This window comes from Vipera ursinii (genome assembly GCF_947247035.1).
Source record: "Vipera ursinii genome assembly, chromosome: 7".
NCBI lineage: Eukaryota > Metazoa > Chordata > Lepidosauria > Squamata > Viperidae > Vipera > Vipera ursinii.
In genome coordinates this window covers 77,645,440-77,666,749 of record NC_139521.1, presented here as the reverse complement: position 1 = coordinate 77,666,749, position 21,310 = coordinate 77,645,440, and the positions used below count along the sequence as shown (strand labels likewise).

At 48.8% G+C, this 21,310-nt stretch overlaps 1 protein-coding gene across 1 annotated transcript in view; it reads left to right on the top strand.

Moving 5' to 3' along the window:
• Nucleotides 1-744: 744 nt before the first annotated feature.
• The window catches only part of LOC310643053 (maestro heat-like repeat family member 5), a gene marked incomplete at both ends in the record, with an annotated part of 33,122 nt that continues 12,556 nt past the window's right edge, over nt 745-21,310 (top strand). Inside the window, 15 exons of the mRNA XM_083367085.1 lie at nt 745-861; nt 1,992-2,111; nt 2,431-2,556; nt 3,276-3,398; nt 5,161-5,240; nt 6,398-6,533; nt 7,182-7,277; nt 8,745-8,849; nt 9,369-9,504; nt 9,708-9,823; nt 10,324-10,473; nt 11,698-11,855; nt 11,938-12,091; nt 18,200-18,390; nt 20,338-20,475. Of these exons, the coding sequence (XP_083223211.1) occupies nt 745-861; nt 1,992-2,111; nt 2,431-2,556; nt 3,276-3,398; nt 5,161-5,240; nt 6,398-6,533; nt 7,182-7,277; nt 8,745-8,849; nt 9,369-9,504; nt 9,708-9,823; nt 10,324-10,473; nt 11,698-11,855; nt 11,938-12,091; nt 18,200-18,390; nt 20,338-20,475 (1,946 nt within the window). The remainder of the gene's footprint in view (nt 862-1,991; nt 2,112-2,430; nt 2,557-3,275; nt 3,399-5,160; nt 5,241-6,397; nt 6,534-7,181; nt 7,278-8,744; nt 8,850-9,368; nt 9,505-9,707; nt 9,824-10,323; nt 10,474-11,697; nt 11,856-11,937; nt 12,092-18,199; nt 18,391-20,337; nt 20,476-21,310) is intronic.

The window sequence follows — 21,310 nt, the reverse complement described above, 5'->3', positions numbered from 1 at the left end:
TAAGGACGTCCATGGGGTTCTAGTAGAGAAGGTGTCAAAATGTGGGCTTAGCTATGCTGCCATTACCTGAACGTAAGTCTGGTTGAACTAACATCTCCGTTTAGTGTACGTCGATGGCTAAGTCACAAACTGAAGGACTGGCTCACGTGCTACATCACTCAACTGTGTTTTTCATCCCTGGGATAAAAGGGTCCCAGGGCAGGTTAGAAAATACAATTCCCTAACCATTTATGGCACAGCCACAAGCGGGCAGGGGTGTAGCAAACACTTTAGATAGTTGTATCACAATTCAGATACGAAATGTTACAGTGCAGAGAAGCTGCAAGAGTTTTTTCAACATGGTCCTATATTTCAGTAGGAAAAATCAAAAGCATAAGTTTTTGGGGAAACACTGTGGCAGGAGTACACAGAAAGGATATAGGAAAGAGCGATGTGATGGGCTATGAAAAAGAAAAGGGAAAAGTGCCAATAACAACGGTGTGTGTGGGGGGGGGTCAAGGGAAATCCTCCTCTGCCTTGGTCCTCTGAGAGCCCCTCTAACTTATTGGAGCAATAGCTGGTGTGGAATAGCCAGAGGTGTTGAAGTAGAAGCCCTTATTATTTCACAGATAAATGAAGATGACAGCCCAGACAGAATTTGGAATAATATTGGTGGGGTGCGCACAGACACACACACAGAGTGAAGTTTCTTCCAGGTTTTCCTCTGTGGAGTTGGAGAGCTACAGCTATTTCTTCTTTATGCAGATCTTCCTGTACCAGTACTGCGGAGCTATCCTGCGTGCCTCAGATGACCCTCAGCTGATCCAGGTCCAGCTCTTTAGCCTCCTGGCCATGTGCCAGCGAGGAGCCCCCGAAGCAAAGGTGAGAGGGTTAGGGTTAGGGTCTTCAAAGAAAAGCAAGTCCAGTGCCTCCTGAAAAAGCACCTTTGGGACAACCCTGACCTGGATGGCTGAGGATCTCCATAGACATGTACTGTAGATTGCAAAGAGTGTCGGATTGTTTAAAATATCTGAATAGAATCTACATAACCATTATTCTCAGCCCCCCCCCCCCATTTCTCTCTTTCTCTCACTCCCTATCTCCTTCTCTCTCTCTCTTGGCCTTGTGTCTCTTGAAACAGTATTCATTTCCTTTCTCACAAAATCATAGGTATTTTCACAACATCCTTCCTTGTTTATCTGGTCATTTTTAGCTTGAAATATCATTTTTTAATTTGATTTGATTTGACTGATTTATAAGCTACCTAATCATAAACTATTCAGGACTATGTAACTTTGAGGTCATTAAAAAAGAATGAAACCAATAAAGCATATCCCTCCAGGGAAACGTAAAAAGAATTTTTAAATCCTATTACTTGTGCAAGTTCACAAATTATGCCGCCCAGGGCCCTAATGGAAGAACCAGTTTATAATTTTTTTTAAATAAAACCCAGTAAATAAATGTTTGGTTGGATGATGCCCAGCTACTATCTTTTATTTTTATATTGCATATTTTATGTGTCGTATTTGTTTTATTGTAAGTTTCCTGGAATCATGAAAGTGAGTTAAGCAGCTGGGAGGGGGGCACTTCCAGTCCTACCAAACAAGATATTTTCTTAAGAATAATTATTTCCTGGGAGACTGTGCAAAAAAAACAAAAGTGATTTTTACATGTTTCCGTGGGTAATTCATTAGAAGCTAGCGGTTGTGGAGGTGTGTAACCAGGGTATAACCAGGTATAACCAGACAACTTAGGACACTGTGGCACTGCCTGGTAACGACCGCGAGGGGCTCATGGGTTCGTTGCCCTGTCCTGGCTTGGGACAGGCCCCAGGATCTCGGTTCCAGCGGAACTGACAACCTGGAAGCAGAGCAGCACCTGCCTGCCTGCCTGCCTGCCCGCCCTGTCCCTGGAACCGTCCCTGCCTGGGAGAGCAGAACCCTCCCCAGAGGAGCAGAGTGCTTGCTGAGCTCTTCCCAACTGCCGCTTCTCCCCCCCCTCCTCCTCCATAGGGCATCGCTGCTGCTTGTGGCCTGGCTGCCTCTCGCCACATGGATGAAGTTTTTAAGGCACTGGACAGTTTCGGCAGGAACCTTTCCACCACAGAGACCGTTGTGTCCAAATCTGGCCAGGTAATGTTAGAGAGCATCAAGTCCATCCTCAAAACACCATTAATCCTCTTTTTTGTTAAAGCTTCACAACGCTTGTTGGGGGGGATATAAGTGTGGGTACGGAAGCCCCGTTTTCATAAGATGAGCTCGTTCCTAGGGGCGCTGAGGCTTCTGCCCTCCCTGCATCTCCCGGAGCCCATCCTCGGTTCCCTCTCTGTGGCCCCGGGACGTCCCTTCTGGGCACGGAGCCGCCAGGGCTACTGCCGCCCTCGACAAGAAGGGTGGGGAGGGGCCCCTTGCCCAGTGACGCTGGTGGACGTCTGGGCCTTCTTCCCCACAGCTCTGCCAACGGAACACGCTTCTGCTCTGCTACGGCCGGGTGGCTCTGGGCATCAAGGAGGAAGTCCTCCCGCGAGTGGAGCTCATCGTCACCAGGCTCATCGACTGCTTCCTTATGGACCCCTCGGTACTGGGCGCCCGCTCAGGCTTTGGGCCAGGGAGACACTTTGGTCGCCAAACCTTCCTCCTTACCCAAAAGGAGGTGGGGAAAGAGAGCCTCGCCGGTGGGGAGGGGAACCCGGCCCAGCTCAGCCGGGGCAGGCAAGAGTTTCCTGAGCTGGCGGGGCTGTGATGGTGCACCTCAGGGCCATTTGGTTTCTAGACTTTGGTTTTGCCTGTTTTCTTATTCTGGGTAAAGTCTCCTGTTTATAATGGCTGGCATTTCAATCTGCTGCCTCAGAAGCCTCCCGTTCTGGTGTGCCTACGGGAGGAAAAAATCCGTTTGCTATCCCCACTTTCTGGGGGCCAGAACACTGAAGTAAAGTCGGGAAACAGGCCTAAAAGAGCAGTGCAGACACCTGGCACCTCTTCCTCCTCCTCCTCCTCCTCCTTCCTCTTGCCAGCCTGATGACACAGCCATGCAACTCCTCCAACACAGTCACCTCCTCAGACCCACAAGGTTCCTCTGTGCAGTAAGAGGGAAAATACCAACACTTTTTGTGCAATGTGGGTCAGCCTTCCAGGGTTCCCCAGCCAGCAGGACCATTTCTGGGAAGTCACTTGCGCTTTTGAAGCGTGCCAAGCTGGAAAATTCTGGCTTGGCTGAGTTTCTGTGTGCGCCTGCTGTAATTCCCTGATCAGGCTTTCCACGATGATGCTTGAGCCATTTTCTGCTCTCGGCTTTAGGACCTGAATCTGAAGAAGAGCTTTCTGATTGCTGTGCTCATGCTCCTTGAAGCCATTGCGGCCACGGGAAAAGCCGGGGCGATACGGCTGCACCCGAAAGCACGTCTCGTGGAGTGCCTAATAGTAAGTAGGCTGCTTTGACTTCATGCTGAAAAATCCCAGGACTTGCCCTAGGCAGCTTTATGGTGGCACAGTGGTTAGAATGCAGGATTGCAGGCCGGCTCTGCCCACAGCCTGGAGCTCAATCCTGATGGGGCTCAAGGTTGACCAAGCCTTCCATCCTTCTGAGGTTGGTAGAATGAGGACCAAGATTGTTGGGGGCAGAATACAGAACATTGTAAATCACTATGGGTTGGTATATGAGTTTAAGTGCTATTGCTATTATCCAATGCACAGCCAGCTTGGAGTGGGCTGGCAACACTTCTGGAGGCACAGAGTAGAGACTCCACAACCCATGTCCCGCTGGGTCATCATTTCAGAGCCATTTCTGTACCAAATTCCTCAATGCTTTCAATAATGACAGAGCTTCTAGAAATGCTTTTAAAAATTTGGGAAGGTATTCAAAGATGCATCTATCTTGGAAGCAATCCAAGCTAAACTGTATAGCACAAACATCAGGAATTGGCAACATGAAATTACATTTTGCATTATATCATAAAGAGTTTTATAGTAATTTCCCAGACTTTGGACATATACTATAAGTTATCCCATTTGAGGTACTTTGGTTCAAAAATGGTTGCCCTACGATGCACATTTCGCCCAGTTAAAGGTTACACACAGATAAACAGGAGAGACTTAGTCATATAGAGATACCATTTCAACCTAACTCCCCTTACAGAGGTTGCCCTGTTAGCCTGTCTGGGCAGTCTGGTGTACTTTGGGACTTGTTCCCGGTCTGCAGGTCTACCTCAGTTGTGATTTCTGAGGAATCTGCCAGTATCGTTTAAAATCATATCACTTACCTATTTATGTGCAAAACATAGGAGAGGCCTTTCAAGTTCATACAGCATTATAATAATATTATTTCTCATTCAGATTTGATCCTTTATTTTTATATTTTATGGACACCTCATTTAGGTAGTAACTTTTACAATTAAATAATATTGTTCTATGGGGTTCTACCAGTGGTGGGATTCAGCTGGTTCGTACCACTTCGGCAGAACCGGTAGCTAATTTTTTGTTGCCCAGGCCCACAATGGACTTCCGGAAATGGCTGTTCACATATTTGAATCCCACTGCTGGGTTCCACACTTTAAAACTATGGCAAAGATGAAGCTCCGGAAGACGCCTTTCTTTCTGAAATGAAGTCACTGCATGAGCCACTTGAGGTTCTGCCAGTGAGATGGTCTCTCTGTTTAAAAGTAGTGTGTCACTTATGAGCTTCTGTCCATTAGGAGATGGGGAGGGGGGGCTCAGGCAGCAGAGCTGAGAGCAGCCAACATTCAGGGACCAGAAAGGTTGCAGCATCACAGACGGGGGAAGCCTTGACACATTCAGCCCAGAATGTTTAGCCTGAGCGGGCGGGGTGGGGGTGGGAGTGGGAGGAATGCATGTATGCACTCGGAGGCAACGTAGAACCAAAGCAGAGTGTCAGATTGCAAACCGGGGCAAACACCCCGTATGTCCTCCCCTGGACAAGAAATGCAGACTGACGACAGGTGTGTGGCTGGGTGGGAGACGGTAAAGAAGGGCACCTCCCACCTGGTGAAGGCCTTGGCCCGCAGTTCCCACCTTCCATAATGCAAAGCGGTGGCTCTCCAGAGCAGTTTAGTTTCCAGTGAGGCCACGTCTCCTGCTTGTCTCCAGGTCCCTGGAGGCCACCCAGGCGAGTGGGCCCCTCCGCCTGACCCTCGCTCTCTCCTCCTGTCTCTCCCACGACTGGCAGGTGCTGATAGAGAGGGAGCCCATCCACCTTCTGGGCAGCACAGTGCGACAAGATGCGATGTACATCGCTAAAGAACTCAGGTAGCGAAGCGGGGGGGCCTCACCTCCCACGGGGGAGGGGGGAGAATGATTTCAGCCATTCTGTACATTCAAGAGCGCCCTGCATAACAACACAACGGCTTCTTTTGAGCAGACTAGGTAGCGCCTCCCCTAGGAAGTCAAAACTGGGGCGGGGGGGGGGGAGAGGAGCAACATTTTTATGTTCTTTATCCTGAATTGCTCCAGAATTTCCAACAATGAACAAGCCATCTCAAAGGTGCTTTTTCAAGACAACTACAACCTTGATGGCTGAGCATGCCCATAGACCAGGGGTAGGCAACCTTGGCTCTTTTATGAGTTGTGGACTTCAGCTCCCAGAATTCCTCAGCCAGCATGGCTCAGCTTGGAAACCTCTCCCTTCCCCTCAGCATGGCTGGCTCAGGAATTCTGGGAATTGAAGTCACAAGTCAAAAGAGCCAAGGTTGCTTACCCCTGCCATAGACAATGGACAAGCTGACAATAAGCCAAAGAAAAACAGTGAAACAGTGAAATTATAAATTGATCCATTTATTTCATAATCATTGAAGTATGGATTAAATGGAGTAAATGCAGTGCAAGATTGATGGCCTCCCAATAAATGGTAAATCAGCCATGAATTGAGGAAGGGGGGGGGTGTTCTCCTGTCTACTCTGCCTGCTAAGTGAACCCTTGTGCAGTTTGAAGTGTGTGGGCCACGTTTTCTGCTGAGATCTAATTTTTGGTGGGTGGTGGTGGTCCAAGGTACTTTGGATTATTTTCCAATGATAGACTGGGAAAGTGGGGGCAGTGGACAGGAACATGGCCAGGGACATGACTGAAATAAGGCAGAATTAGTGTTGGATCCGGGCGAGCGGCAGCTCTTTCTCATTGTCCTGCCTTTAGACTTTGGGGAGGGGAGCCTTCCTGGTGAGTAGCCCTTGTTGGGATGCTTGATGCATTCTCAAAAGATGCTGAGGATAAAAGGGTAGAATCCCATCCTTGAAGTTTATCCGTGAAGGCTTCCGGTTTCCAGAGTCAAGAGTGTGGCTCCTTTACAGACTCAGGATTCAAACGTATTTGTCTTTGTGTTCATTTTGAAGTTGAAAGCTATGCTGTAATGATCCACTGGGCAAAGTCATTTCTTGTGGCAGCGAAATCTCAGGCGTTTTCTGTTCCATCAGCCACCTGAAGCCCCTTCTTGAGCCAGAGAAGAAATCCAGCCTCCTCCATGCTTCCTTCAAAAGTGTCTTTTCCTTGGCTCCAATGGAGATCCTGGAAGGACAGTCTTGCATAGACGAGAAGACATTGAATACCAAGGTGAATCCTCTGACCGTCATATACAAGCCTTCTTATTTCCCAGAGTGGGTTTTTATTTCTGGATGACAGTCATCACAGAAGTTATGTCTCTGCTTTGGTAATCTGGCCTAACAAGATGCAAGTCTATGCATAAGCATCCAAATTTATTTTCAACTTTACGTAGAGGCATTTCATAAAGCACAGTGGAGCAGGATAAAGGGGGAAAACATGGTTATGTTATGGAGATGCCTTTGTCTAAGTACTGCAGGGGAGGGGGGGATGACAACTGGGGGTGGGGGGGGGAGGATATGTGCCCTCCGTCTTTCCCCAAAGACTCATGGATGCACTCTATGAAGTCGACTTGCTGGGTGCTGTTTGGCCCCAGTCTGAGCACCCCAGTGCCCGGTTGATTTCCTGCATCTAGGGAGCAATCTCACTCACAAAAAAGTCCTGGTCTCTGCTGAATAAATGACAAGGACCTGACAAGGAAGGAGGGGTTCGTTCACGTGTAGGAAAAAGGGGGTTGCAGCTGGCAGCCATTCTGCCCTGGGGTGCTCTCCAGGGCACAGGAGGCCTTGTATGTGGGCGCACGCATTGTCCTGTTTGCCTGCCCGGGACGGCTCCCCCTTCCATGGTGGCCTTAGCCTCACAGGCCCGCTTGTGCCTCAGGCCTTCTACCAGCAGACCGTCGGCTGCTTCGAGGAGATGCTGCAGGCTCTGCTCTTGGAGAACCCGCAGCCCAGCGAACTCAAGCACATGATGGAGGTAGGCAGAGTGAGGGGAGCTGACACCTGAAGGGTGACCCTCTGGGAGGGGTCAGGGCCCCTTCAGAGCATCCCTGACAAAAGAGCAGGGAGCTTTCTTTGGGAGTCATGTGGTCTGCATTAGCCTGGATGTGTATTTTTAGACGCTGTTGTTTTCATCTCTATTAGTCATTTTAGTGGGATAGGCAGCTGTGTAAATTGATGCCAGTCAATCCATCCGCCAATCTCGCAGGCACTGGGCACGACTGCTGCAGGCAGAGAGTGATGGGTCCCCTTTTAAGCTGTATAGACTATGGGATGCTGCTTCCTCTGTCCCTGTTGGCACTGCTGCCCCCACCCGATGATCCAAATGACTCCTTGGGTATTTGCAAGGAGGCATTTCTCTGGGTTTTCTGAACAATAGCAGGTCCAGAGAAAACCGGATTGGGCCTACAAAATCCGTGAGATCAGGTTTACCTCTGTTCTTTGGGCCTTCTGAGAAAATCCTCCTTCTTGTGTCAGCAATTTACTGTCAGAAAGGCGGTTTGGGCATTTCCCTCGAGTCCAAAGAACAGGTGTCAAGCACCTGGCCAGGTGTGGAGGCAGAGACAGGCATCCCAGCAATCCAGTGTCCACTCTGACCAGATGCCACTGGCGAGGGCTTAGGTGTGAAAGAGGGAAGGGTCCTTGCCCCTTGCAGAACGCCTTTCAGATTCCAGCCGAGTGCTTAACACCCTTAACGTTTTAATTAGTAGCTCAGGATTTCTGCAATGTCTGAAAGAACTAGCATTTGAACACACCTAGTTTGCAGAAAACCACAGGAAAGTGAAATGCTATTGGTGACATCCTTCACACCTGCATAGGAATGGCCTCACTGAGACATATATAAGCCCCAGAATCCTTGGAGGGACCCGGGGTATTCCAGGCACTCGTAACCTTACTGGTTCTGTGGAGTCAAGGCGCAACCAGGGCCAGCTCCAGGCACGCTGGGCCCGAGGCACCACCATATTCTGGCACCTTTGGGAAATTTCAAAAAAGGCGCCCTCTTGCTTCCTTCCCCCCCCCCTCAGGTTTTTGAGCTTTACGCTTAAGGTTTTCAGCCCAGGACAATTTTTTTTCTTGGATATATTCACCTTATTTACACTGCAAAATTACATTTAACTCTCAAGTGGACAGACCATTGCTACTTCCCTCCACCCCCACCCCCTTTTTTTTGTTATTCATTTCATTAAATTTATTTGCCGGCCATCTCATTTCGAAGCAACTCTGGGCAGTTTACACCATTAAAAGCATTAAAATCATAAAAGGTAAATATTTATAAAACAGTAAAAATGGAAAAAATGGAAATGGTTGTTTTTTTGGAAGTTTTTTTTCAATTTTGCCAAGCCCCAAAATGTGTTCCTCTAAGCCAGGGCCTGTCTTTCCTTGAGCTGGCCCTGCATGCTTCGCACTAGCAGCCTGGTTTTCCTGCCTGCCTTTCCTCTGATAGCTTATAGAACCATGGATGGTATCAAAGTTAGATCATGTGCGCGAAAGAGCCGTGGAGACAGCAATGAAGCTCTTGAGGTTTGTAGCTGATCGCTTCCACCTTGATGTGAGTATCCGTAAACTGAGCTGCTCAGCTTCTTAACTGGGGCTTTCCCTCCTTGAGAGACTGGGGGCGTTCCTTAGTATGGTGCAGAACATAGACACAAGGATTGTGTTTGCTTTTCCACAAAAACACTACAAACCTAGATAGGTGGGCATGTTCCAGACCCTCTCCCTTTAATGTTACCCCCCAGCTCACACCTCAGGACCCCTGTTTCCTTAGCCTTCTAGACTAGGGAGAGTAGAGTACTTCCAGTTTTAGCTATGCATTTGTGGATTTTTGAGAGCCACTTGGAATTATTATTTCAGATAGGCGGCCATTTATTCTTTCTCCTGCCAACCCAACAGCCCAGAAGTCTTGTTTGAAGACTTTCAGTATGGTCCATGGTGGGTGTGTGGGACGCAGCTTCGGAAGGTTCTGGGTTTGTTCTGATGAAGAGCAGGAATCGGCCCCGCACACAGGTTAGCTAAGAAACATCTGCAAACCTCTTCAGTAAATTATTCCCACTTCTCCCTGTTTCCTTAGCTCTCTCGGGAATTTAGCAAGCTGGCCCACCTGACGGCCCTTTTGATTGGTCTGTGCAATGACCGGGTACCGTGCATTAGTTCTTTTGCCGTGCAAGGAGTCAGCTGTCTCTATGAAATCTTACTGCACCGTAAAGGTGAGGTCTATAATACTAGCCATCGACCCTCTGGCTTCTCCACTGCTGCTGCTGCTGCTCGGAGGGTGCATGGGGCAGATTCCATGGCTGGCCTTTTGGTGTTCTGGGAGGAAACAGCCCAACTCAGGGAGCACCAAGAACCCAACAGGCCAGTCCTGAATGACATACGTGATAGCAATGAGAACTGCTCTCTTCTGCTCCAGGTCTGAGCACCAGCAAGCAGAAGAAGCGGAAATGGACTATGAAGAGGAGCGTGAAATTCCAGGAAGAGGACAGCCCTGCTGGTCGAGCACCGGACGGCGGTTGGCAGATAGCGATGGTACCCTGGTTCTTCCCAAGGGGTGCAAAGTGCTCACTCCAAGCCCCAAATGGTGCACAACTAGCCCCTGGCTTAACAACTGCAATTGGGACCAGAATTTCCACCCGTTACAGTCATAATTCCAGTCAGGCCCGATTTTATGACAATTTGTACAGCAGTCATAAGTGTTCATTAAGCAAAACCAGCTTCCCCAACAGGCATTCTTTTGCTGGAAATAGACAGAAATGGTCCCAAATTGCAATTGCAGGACTATGGGATGCTGCGACCAGTTGTAAAAGCCTCTCCATCTTGTCAGGGCTGGCTTTACCCATCCCAAGTCTCACCTGGCCTGCAGGCTGTTCCCCACCTTCTCCCGCCTGGCCACCCAAATCTCCCACGGAAGAAGCTCGGAAGGAAGGGAGGGAGGGAGGGCTCAGTGCTGCTTGGGAGCTCTCTGGCCCCATCCTTTTGGGGAAAGGGAGGCGATGGACCCCTGCCAAGCCTTGTGCTCCCCTTTGCAGCATTGCGGTGACCAGCTCTTCTCCGTTCAGCTGACCAACCTCTTGCTCTCCGTTCTGGACTACTTGAGAGGGTCCGGCCCAGAAGTACTGGTGGCAGCAGAAGAGGTCCTCAGTGCAGTTCTGCAGAACCATGCCATGAAAGTGGAAAGGGTGAGGGCTTTAGTGGCAGCGTCCATCCCCTCCCTTACATTTTTCCTGCTAGTTAAAATGCCGCATTTGTTTCTTGGTTGCTTGCTCTGAGCTTAGCAGCTGCTCAGACCACAGCTGACTCCAAGCATGTCTGATCTCACACAGTTCCCATCACCTGGGTGAAGAAAAGGATGTTTCTTTGTCTATCTTGCCTCTTCCACTCTGAGCAGCCCTGTGCTCCACTCAGTTGCCACCGATTCAGGAAATGCATTCGTAGGTCCATGGCAGGAGCTTGCCTTTTATTTACCTGCTAACTGACGTCCACCTTTCCTCCAGAAAGAAGCTCACCTGGAAATGTCCCTTTTTGCCTGCCCTGTAAAGGGGCACCAGGGGCAGAGAGAGACTGGACTGACCCAATTCACTCTCCGAGTTCCCGTGGCTGAGGCCTCCTTATGCCGCTCCCTCGCCTCTCCCCTGCCCTGGCTCTCCGGGGCCACCGGTGGCACATTTCAAGGGGTTGGGCAGGCAGAGCAGCCATGGCAGCAAACAGCCTTTGGGTGCCAAGCGATGCACCTGTTAACCTGCAGCAGAATCTCCTGGGTGACCCTGACAGAACAGCCCTTTGGCCGCTGGTGAAGAAGCAGGCAGGCGAATCGCCCATGGTTTGTGTCTGGGACCCAGGGGCCTCTAGGCTGTGACCTAAGCAGCTGCATTCAGGGAGAGCCTGGAAGGAAATAGGACACAAACATCAGCTTACCCTGGAAAGATGGCTGGCAGAAGGAAGAAACCTGGGAGGCCTTCTTGGGTGCCCAAGGGAGGAAGGGAGGGAGGGAGGGAAAGAGAAGCCCTGCCAACCTCTCAAGGGTTTGTCTATAAGCCCCTGTCTCAGGGAAGGGGAGGCTGCCATTGTTTGTGGCCGCTCCTTCCTCACCTGGCCTGCCTGGAGAAGCTGAAGCAGACTTGATGGGGTCTGGTTCTGGGGTCCTGTTTATCATCTTCATTGCACTCGTTTTGACCCCCTGTGCATAGGTGGCAAATGCCCCAGCACCGTCCGAAGTAGGGCAGGACCCGAAGGTTGCAGGACTGACCCTGAAGGGTCCAGGCGAGGCTGTGTCCCCTGCAGCGTGAAAGGATGCCCGTCCTCAACTAGGCAGCCTCCCCCGAGCCCGGGAAAGCCGAGAGTCATGGCTGATCCAGGGACCTTTTCCAGGGCACAGCTCAGCCTTTCTTCTTCTGTGGCTGCAGGTCAGCGATGTGGTTGCAGGCATCTACACCTGCTTGCAGCCCGGCCGTGCTTCCTGCTGGACCCGGAAAGTGGTGCTGAGGGCTCTAACCTTGATGATCCCATGTCGCCTGGAGGAAGTCATCCAGAGCTGCTTATCCTATTCCATACCCCTCAACAGGTAGGCCCCCCGCAGGCTCCATCTCCCCCTCTGAGACCCCTCCCCATCTGCAACTTTCACGCTCATGTTGCTGATTTCCCAGACAGGCCAATGAGCTCTGGGCAGCCATGGCTTCCAGCCCCAAGGTGGCTGTGCAAATCCTGCACCTCTTACTGAAGAATCTGCAGGTGAAGGACCCTCCTGGGGGCCAAGAAGGCAGCGGCAGCAGCAGTAGCAGCACAACCACCTCGCTGGCGGTAGGTGATACCCCACCTGGGCCACCCATTCTCCCAGTCCCTCTCTGGAGCTGCTTTGCCGGGCCGGGCCTGCTGGAGGCTTTTCTTCCTGATTAGAACAAAATGTATCTCGCTCTCAAAAGCGTTCCTTGTCTCCTTGTGTTGCTTTTGCTACACAAAGTCCTGGTGACAGCGATGATCACTCACACTTGTCCCCATTGGGACAACAGCCTCACCTGCTCTCCAGGTTGCGGCTCCCAGCTGGCAATCCTCATGCAGCACTACGACTTGCAAGAGGGTGGCGGGTGCAGCCAGGGGTTCATTGCCCTCCGCTTTCTTAAAACTCCTTTTTAATGCTTTTTTTTCAAGTTAGAGAAGAAGGAGAGAAGTAATAGTAACTTATAATATAACTATTCTGGATCCAAGCCATTGTACTTTAATTAATCTCTTGTTAAGACTTCTATGGTCTATATAAGCAGATGTCATTAACATTAACAGCTCTCTCCAGATAGTTGAACTCGTGGAAAACACCTTTTATCATATAGAAATACCTTTATTGCATGTAGAGTCGAATACAGTAGGTGGGGTGCATTAAGATGATGTTTGTACAGCATTTCCAAGATATTTCCAAGGTATCTCCAAGGTCAGAAAATGGTAATACTCCCAGCGTCTGCACATGTCTGCTGTTGTCACATGTTAGCTGGTTAATGGAGAAGGAGAATCTCTAGGGACAAAGGAGGAGGAAGTCCATCCCAGAAAGGGGAGGGAAGAGGAAATACATCATAGGGTAGGAGGGTCTGACTGCCCACATTGTAATTTCTCCAAAACAGCCACGTGGTGGCCGCACACTCGCCATCTGGTATTACATAATACCACCATATAAAATCGTATAACAGTAGTTATACAAATGCAAATACACATTTGTGGTTTGCTTGTTGTCATAAAACACCTGAGAGATATAAGTAATAAACCTGAGATAGACATAAACCCTGAAAGATATAAAAAATAAACATGAGATATGTAAACATAAAAAACCTGAGAGATATAAAAATAAACATGCATACATATAAGACATAAAACCTGAGATATAAAAATAAACATGCATACATATTGCAGTAATAAGAACTGCTATTATAGGCTTCAAATAGTTTAGATGAAGTTCAAATAACTTTTCTTCTTGGAGTCAGGATCCAACCAGGAAAGGCGACGAGGTCTGTCTTCAAGGGGCAAAAGCAGGACAAGTTCTGCGATGGTCTGATGAAAGTTTTTGATGACTTTCGATTCTTGAGCTTGATGGTCCTTAAACAGAACAAGGTCTCTAACTTGGAGATAGGGGTGAAGATGAGACCTTTGTGACTGGAGCGTGATTTTGTTGCTCCCCGCCATAATTTGGAGCAGGGTTGGATACAGGTGGTTGCTGTGGATTGCCTAGAAGTGGAACAGGATGCATAGCTGTAGTGTGTTTGTCACTTTATGAGTAGATCAAGTTCCTCTCTGATGTTGAAGTTGAGATCAGCAATAGCAGCTTTGAAGGTTGCTTTCCAGGATCTGTTGGTCTCTGGACTGTCATTAAACTTTGAGAGGCTAGAGTTGAGAAGCTCTCGTCGAATCATGTACCTGGCATGGTCAGAATGGTCTGACCCCTCACTCCTTGATGCCAAAGAAACTTGTTGGGCCCCTTGGGTGTGAAGGTTCTCTGGTGAATAAAGATGAGGTGCACTGGGATGGAATGATGTTGCAAGAGCATTCAATTGTGGTGTATGCCCTAAAGTTTGTGCTGGCTGTGGATTCAACTGTTGATCATTGCTGGAAATTACGTTGTCATTGGCAAGTGGTGATGCAGTTTGAAGTGTTGGCGCACCTGCTTCTGGGCGTTGAACAGGTGCAGGCCTCTGCAGGGTGTCTGTGTGCTGTTCGTAGGAAGCACGGTTGATGCACCTGTGCAGTGTTGTTGAAAAGGTGTAGGCCCTTGCAGTTCTGTGGTCTTGGAGTGGTGAGTGGGAAGCGCAGAAGATGCACTTGTGTTGTGATGTTGAAGGAGTGCAGGCCCTTGCATTTCTGGGGTCTCTGTGATGTTTGTAGGCAGTGTAGAAGATGGCTCTGCATCGTTGCAAACATTATGCTTTAACACATATTGACTGGTGCGTTCCATCGGATCCTCCACTTCTGTTGGGATGGAGCACTCCACATTGGTTTTTTCCTGCATCGCCTGTTCATAGACTTTCAGCTTTGCCCGGGCAGCTGCTTGGTCCTTTTCTACTTGCAGAATTTTCATTTGGGCTTCCTCTTCTGCTTGGCGGGCTTTTCTCTGGGCTTCCATCTCTGCTTGGAGGATCTTCTCCTCTGCTTGGTGGGCTTTGCTCTGGGCTTCTATTTCAGCTTCCTTCCTGGCAAAGGAAGCAAGCACGTCCTTTTCTTCTGCAAGCGCACGGGCCTCTACTAGCTTGTCATGTATCGTTGAAGCCCTGGAGCGAGAGGATCTAGCAGAGCGTACTGTGTGTCTACTTGATGTAGACCTATGAGATCTGGTCTCTTGCAGGTCAGCAATGCGGATTTTTGCCTTATTCTTTGCATCTTGCACTAGGAGATCTCTTTGATGGTTCAGTTGCTCAATCTTGATTAGTTGTGCTGAGGAATCATCTACATTAGAGTCATTCAAAAAACCTGTGTATTTTGCAGACAGCCGCTGGTAACGTTCATAAGCTGCAGATAGGCGATCTATAGAGTCTCATAATTCAGCAGGATTACCATTAAGGCTCAACAAAAGTGAGATGCAGTGTGCAGTTCTGTCCCATAGCTCTGACAATTCATTGGAAAACTCATCCTTAGTTGCCTCATAATTTCCCCTGAGTTTCTGGGTTGGTTTTATTGTATGCTTGGGTCTTACAGCTTCTTGGTGCAAATCAGGGTTGTCTGGGCGAACCAGCTCTTCTGAATCAGTGGGACACTCCGCCATGGCTAGGATAGATACAGAAAAGTTCCTAGATATTTTTGACTAAATTTGGTGAACTTCGCTCTTCGACCACCAGGGGGCGCCTTCAGTGTGGTTAGAGACTTCAGGGAAGTTCACCCTTTGGCCACTAGGGGCACCTTCTGCATGGTTAGGGACTTCAGGAAAGTTTGCCCTTTGACCACTAGGGGGCACTCTACACGTGCCTGGGGACAAGCCTTTTATTTGCTGAGCAGCCACCGGGGTGCTGCTTGCATAGGTGGGTACTTCAACAAAGTTCACCCCTTGACCACTAGAGGTTGCTGTTTGGAAGCAATCCTGGTATTGTCTCTAGCTTGAATTTGGACACAATGTGAGCCAAATTATTTCTTCTTAAGACCACAAGTTGTGAGCTGGTCTGGAACTCTTGAGGGACTTCCTGTCCATGTTAAGAGTGCCAACAGTACACTGTGTCACTGACGAAGGTTAATCTGCTCTTTGTTCCTTGTTTATAGCTAGAGGGGTTGAGTAGAATTGCTTGTTTCAAGCCCTCAGTTGCATGCAATTTGACTGTGGGCTTGCTGAATAATCTCCCTTTAGAGATTCAGAACATATATTTTAGAATTGTTAGCTGAATCACTTGCTTTTACATATAAAGATGCTTGCATGGCTTGTCATAGGTGTAAGTCAATGTCTCTCCCATTTGGAGACAGTTTAACGTTTCAGTTTGGCCACCAGGGGTCGCTGCCTACCTTAGCATAAATCCAAGCTGGCCTTTTGTCTCCTGGATTCCAAGGGTGGGGGCCTCTTTGACTGAGCAGCAAACCAAGAGCTGCGTTACCAAGGCAATTAATTGTTTAATAGCCTCTTTATGGTTTCCTTCAGCAGTCTTAGAACAAAATTTTTTAGCTAACTGGAAAACTTTTTTCCTTTTGAGCAAAAAATTCAACTCTAAAGACAATGGCTAGCAGCACAGGATGATATCTCTCCCTGTACAAGCTTGGTTATCAAGGCAGTTAATTGCTTTATGGCCTTTTATGACCGTTCTCAGCAGTCCGTAGAACAAAGAGTTAGAAAACTGGAAAACTTTTCTTTGCTTTGAGTAAAAATTCAGCTCTTTAACAAATTGTTTGCAACAGTACGTCTCTGAACTTTCCAGTAGAATTTGGGTGAAAGGCAATGTTGGAGGAGACAGACAGGACATTTCTAACCTTGCATTTTGATTTCACAAAACTCAAAGCTTACAAACGACAGTCTCTCTTGCAATTAGAAACATTTGAACATTCAAGGCACATCTTAGCAGAAATTCATTTGCATTTTAAAGCCTCTCCAATTGCTTAAGACACTGACCAGAGACTCAATGACAAAGGAGGCTGTAAGATTTTAACAAGCTTTTTGAATGGTCTCCTCAGGAAAACAGGAAGAAACATCAATCCACAGCAACTCAATCCTGACAACACGGCTCTGCCCTTTGCAGAATCAGCTGAAGAATGACGAATTACTCATCTCCCTTTTTTAATGTAGGCATGCAGTTTTTAGAAGCACCTCTAGACTGAGCTTTGGTTGTAGAGAAACATGCACACTTTAGAAGCAGACAGCAGGAATTCAAATTACATTTTCTGACTGTTCTGGATCCAAGCCATTGTACTTTAATTAATCTCTTGTTAAGACTTCTATGGTCTATATAAGCAGATGTCGTTAACATTAACAGCTCTCTCCAGATAGTTGAACTCATGGAAAACACCTTTTATCATATAGAAATACCTTTATTGCATGTAGAGTCGAATACAGTAGGTGGGGTGCATTAAGATGATGTTTGTACAGCATTTCCAAGATATTTCCAAGGTATCTCCAAGGTCAGAAAATGGTAATACTCCCAGCATCTGTACATGTCTGCTGTTGTCACATGTTAGCTGGTTAATGGAGAAGGAGAATCTCTAGGGACAAAGGAGGAGGAAGTCCATCCCAGAAAGGGGAGGGAAGAGGAAATACATCATAGGGTAGGAGGGTCTGACTGCCCACATTGTAATTTCTCCAAAACAGCCACGTGGTGGCAGCACAAAAACCATGTATTATGTAACTATGCAAACTGTACTGTATATTATATAACTATAACTTGTAATAACCCAAAGAAAAAGCAGCAAAAAGGAGGAAACTATGTATGCATATCAGAAATCCATTCAATATCCAACTACTTAAAAGTTTCTAAATTTGCATTAAAGAAAATAAGTAATAATACAGTATTGTTACAAAAGTCATAGCATTTATGCCAGAATAGAATTTATTGTATCCATTTTTGATTATAGGTAAGATTGTTTTTTCAAAACTAAATAAATTATGCCTCAGGACTGCTATTATTTTTCACTTTCCACAAAATTGCAGCACTTCAGGATTGATACAAACATTCTCAAAAATACTCAGACCCCATTTGAAACATAATTTAGCATTAACATTAAAGGATTCCCCCATAAATCTATTGTACATGTTAAAATATGATAGATTATAACACTTTTTTTAAAAAAAATATGTATTTGTTATAGCCTGGGCGGCAAACAAAGCCAACGAAACCTACTATATAGTAAAAACAGCCACTGAAAACAGTGGACCACAAGTGATCGTAAGTGGCAGGTCTCCCCGGCCTAGGAGAGGAATCGGTGCCCAGGTCACCTGGCCGGGGCTGCCATCTGCTCTACCATGGGTTCAAGGGAAGTCCCAAGTGGCTCACCAGCTCTGGCTGATTTCCCAGCTGGCGTCACAGATGGCAGAACACAGGAGCCCAAAAGGCCACCCCCGTCCGGCTTTGCCAGGGTGGAGACCCAGCCAGTCCTTCCCCATCCAAGGCCAGCATCTTCCTGGCACTGGAACACCCCCCCCCCCGGTCCAAGTCAATCAGCAGCACGTTCCTACTGAAAACACCTCTGAATCCTAATTCTGCGTGGGGTGACTTCAAGATCAGGGTCGACTAGACCAGGCTAAGGAAGCGACACCAGGCAGATCAGGACTACTTTTGCTGGGACAGCTCAGTGACGTGTTCCCTTACTTAATAACCTCTTGCTTAGCAACAGAAAGGTTGGCCTCAATTGTGATCATGAAGTTAAGGACCAGCTGTAAGGGCCTTCCCCCTCTCCCTTAAGGTGGGGGAGCAGTCGCTGCCCGGGATCCTCCTCTGAGGGTGGCGTCTCCCCGTTTCTCCCTGCCAGGCCATGAATGTCATCTACGAGACCTTCCACCTCCCCGGCTATCGGGCCGCCCTGGCCGAGATGCACCTTCAGCTCTTCATCCCTCTCCTGAAGCAGGTCCTCTACGTGATGCAGCTGGACTTGCCAGAGGCCTTGAAAACCAGGCAGGAGCTCATCCTGAGGGAAAACCCCACAGCACTCACCTTCCAGAGGTACCAAAAGGAAGACGGTCACACCTCTCAGCACCAGTGGCCCCTTCCCCCCCACCCTGGGACAGAGCAGGATCCGCAAGGGCAGGTCGGGCTTTGACCTGCAGCACAGCATAGCATCTCCCTGCCCCTCCCCCCCGAAACGTCCCTTCTGGGCCTAGTCCAGGACTCCAAAAGGGGCCAGTATTGACCCCCAAGGGTCAATGGGACTATCCAAAGGGTCAGTGAGTGGCTGGAGGCCAATAGATGGTCCATAAATGATGGAAATCCCAAAGGTGCTTTTCAAAAGTCAACTCTATTTTCTTAGTTTTTTTCTTGAAAACATTTCACTGCTCATTCAAGAAGCTTCTTCAGTTCTGAGGAAATGAAACGTTTTCAAAGAAAAAAAACCTAGAAAGCCTAGTTACTTTTGAAAAACACCCTTGGTAGAATATAAAAAGCTACAACTATGGATGGACATTAATAATAACATCAGTACTAAAACCTCTAACAATTAAAGCCAAACATTGGGGTCATTAACAACTTCTAGTCTGAAAAGGAAGTTAAGGGAGGCCAGAGGCGGCTCTTGTGGCAGCTGGGAAGGAAAGTCGGGGTGCAGCTTTGGCTCGATGCCCTGAAGAAAGGCCAAGAAATGAGCCAGTCTTCACCCTGTCAGCCAAAACGTCTGTGCTTGCAGCCCCGCCAGGTAGGATAGGATGTCAGATCCCCTTTTAAAAATATCTCACAGGTAGGGATGCATGGACAGCCATTAATTCTGCACACACCAAACCTTCTCTGGTGCCTTGGTTCATCTTCAGAACCAGGGGGATTTCAGCACCGAGAGTCTGCGCCATATCCGATGTCCAGTATTTAATTTAATTTTAATTTAATTTAATTTATTAATATTTCTATACCGCCCTTCTCCCGAAGGACTCAGGGCGGTGTACAGGGCAAGAATAAAACATAAAGTTACAAAAATTAAAAAGTTATTAAATACATGCCCATAAAAAACAATAAATACATTAATAAAACCCCCAATAAAATAATAATAAAAACCCCAGCAATCCCACCCTCAGGCCAGGCCGGCTTGTTCGAACAGGTATGTTTTCAGATCGCGGCGAAAGGAGCGAAGATCCGGCGCCGTCCGGAGCTCAACCGGTAACTGGTTCCATAACTCCGGGGCGCCCACAGAGAAAGATCTCCCCCTGGGGGCCACCAATCTACATTCTCTGACCGGTGACACCCTGAGGAGTCCCTCTCTGTGGGAACGCACAGGGCGGAGGGAAGTTGACGCCGGCAGCAGGTGTTCCCTAAGGTACTCCGGCCCCCTGCCATGTAGGGCTTTAAATACCATAACTAGTACCTTGAATCTCAAGGTATTTGTTAAAAGCACCAGCAGGCAGGAGTCAAAAAGGGTTGATGGCAACATAAAATTAAAGGAAAGGAAACTGTCCTGGGCCCCCTTGGGGCTACAGGAAGGTCCTTCTGTCAAAGTCCAACCAGCCGGATTTGCAGAAGTGACTGTGGAAAGTGTGGGCCCATATGCTGTTCTATTCCCACAAGCCCCTCCTCAGCAGGCCCTCCTCAGTCTTTCCCAGCCATCCTGAGATCAACCCCAATGGAGGGTAGGAAGAAGGTGCAAGGCTGGTGCGTGAGACTGCCTCCCCATGGAGTGTCGGGCCCATGGGGCTCGACAGCTTTCTGCAGTGGGTCTGCCTGTGCCGTCAAACAGGCGAGCGGAGCAAAAGGCTGAGGCTAGAGCAAAGGCGGCCTGATTTTTGCCTGCTCCCGGGTGAGAGGCTAGCCTTGTAGGCCCGCTTCCTGGCAGCCCCCACACGAATGGCGACAGCTGAGTCTTAGGCCAGGGCTGGAACAGCAACTCCTTCCGAAAGAAGGAGCCCTTCGACCTTGGAAAGGACCAGGCCCCGCACGAGGAGGAGAGCGCCAGTGACGTCCACTTTCCATCTGCAGCACTTCAGTGGAGATTGTGAAGAGCCTCTTCTCTGTGGCCGGGGACTGGGCAGTCTACGCCTGCATTGAGTTCCAGCAAGGCTGGGTGGTGCTCAGCAACCCCCAGCACTTTTTGCAGGGCACACGCCTGCTGGCACGGTAAGAGGCCCAGCCATAAGTGCCCCCCTCCCCCAGGACACCTGAGTCCTGCACTGTCCCCTCCAGGGGTCAGGGACAGTAGCCGTCCTCCCTCTTCTCCCAGGCACACTGTCTGGGTGAGCCTCTGGGATCAGATCCCTTCTCCAGGAATTGGGGGTGGGGAGCAGTGCCTCCTTCCCCCCTGGGCTGGAGTGGGGCAAATGATCTCTTTCAATCAACCCAAACGTGAAGAGCGAGCTGACTTGCACCCTTTTTCTGTCCTTCCAAGGTGAGGGACAGGCTATGGGGCTGGTGGGGCTCTCCTTGGGCCTCTCCCAGTTCCCTTGCCACAACAGGACAATCAGGGTCACCCTCTCCCCCTAAGTGAGGAGCACCAAGAGAAACCCTCCTGTTGTGGCCCCAACCCCCGAGCCTGTCCTACCTGAGGAAGAGGACTCTGAGGATGATGGGGAGGAACTGGCAAGGTGTCCCTCTCCGGGACCCTCCCCTCTGGCAAGGCCTCTGTCTCCATCTGAAGGCCAACAGGAGCAGCTTGTGATTAGCCAGGCTGGGAGTGAGACAGAGCAGCTGCAGCAGATGGAGAGTAGCGGAGATGAATCATGGCTAGATCCCCGAGAACGGCGCAGAGCCAAGCGTTTACAGCAGTGTAGGAAGAGTAGGAGGGTCAGGGATTAGCTGTCACTGAGCCACACCCCACAAGGTACAAAAGGGGGTGTGGCTGCTCTCAGGACTTTGTGACGAACAATAATTTAATCAACTTCTGGTCACATCTTCGGAATTCTGTCGGATTTACTACCTGTTTGAAACCCTGGCCTGAGTTCTTGACAACACTTCT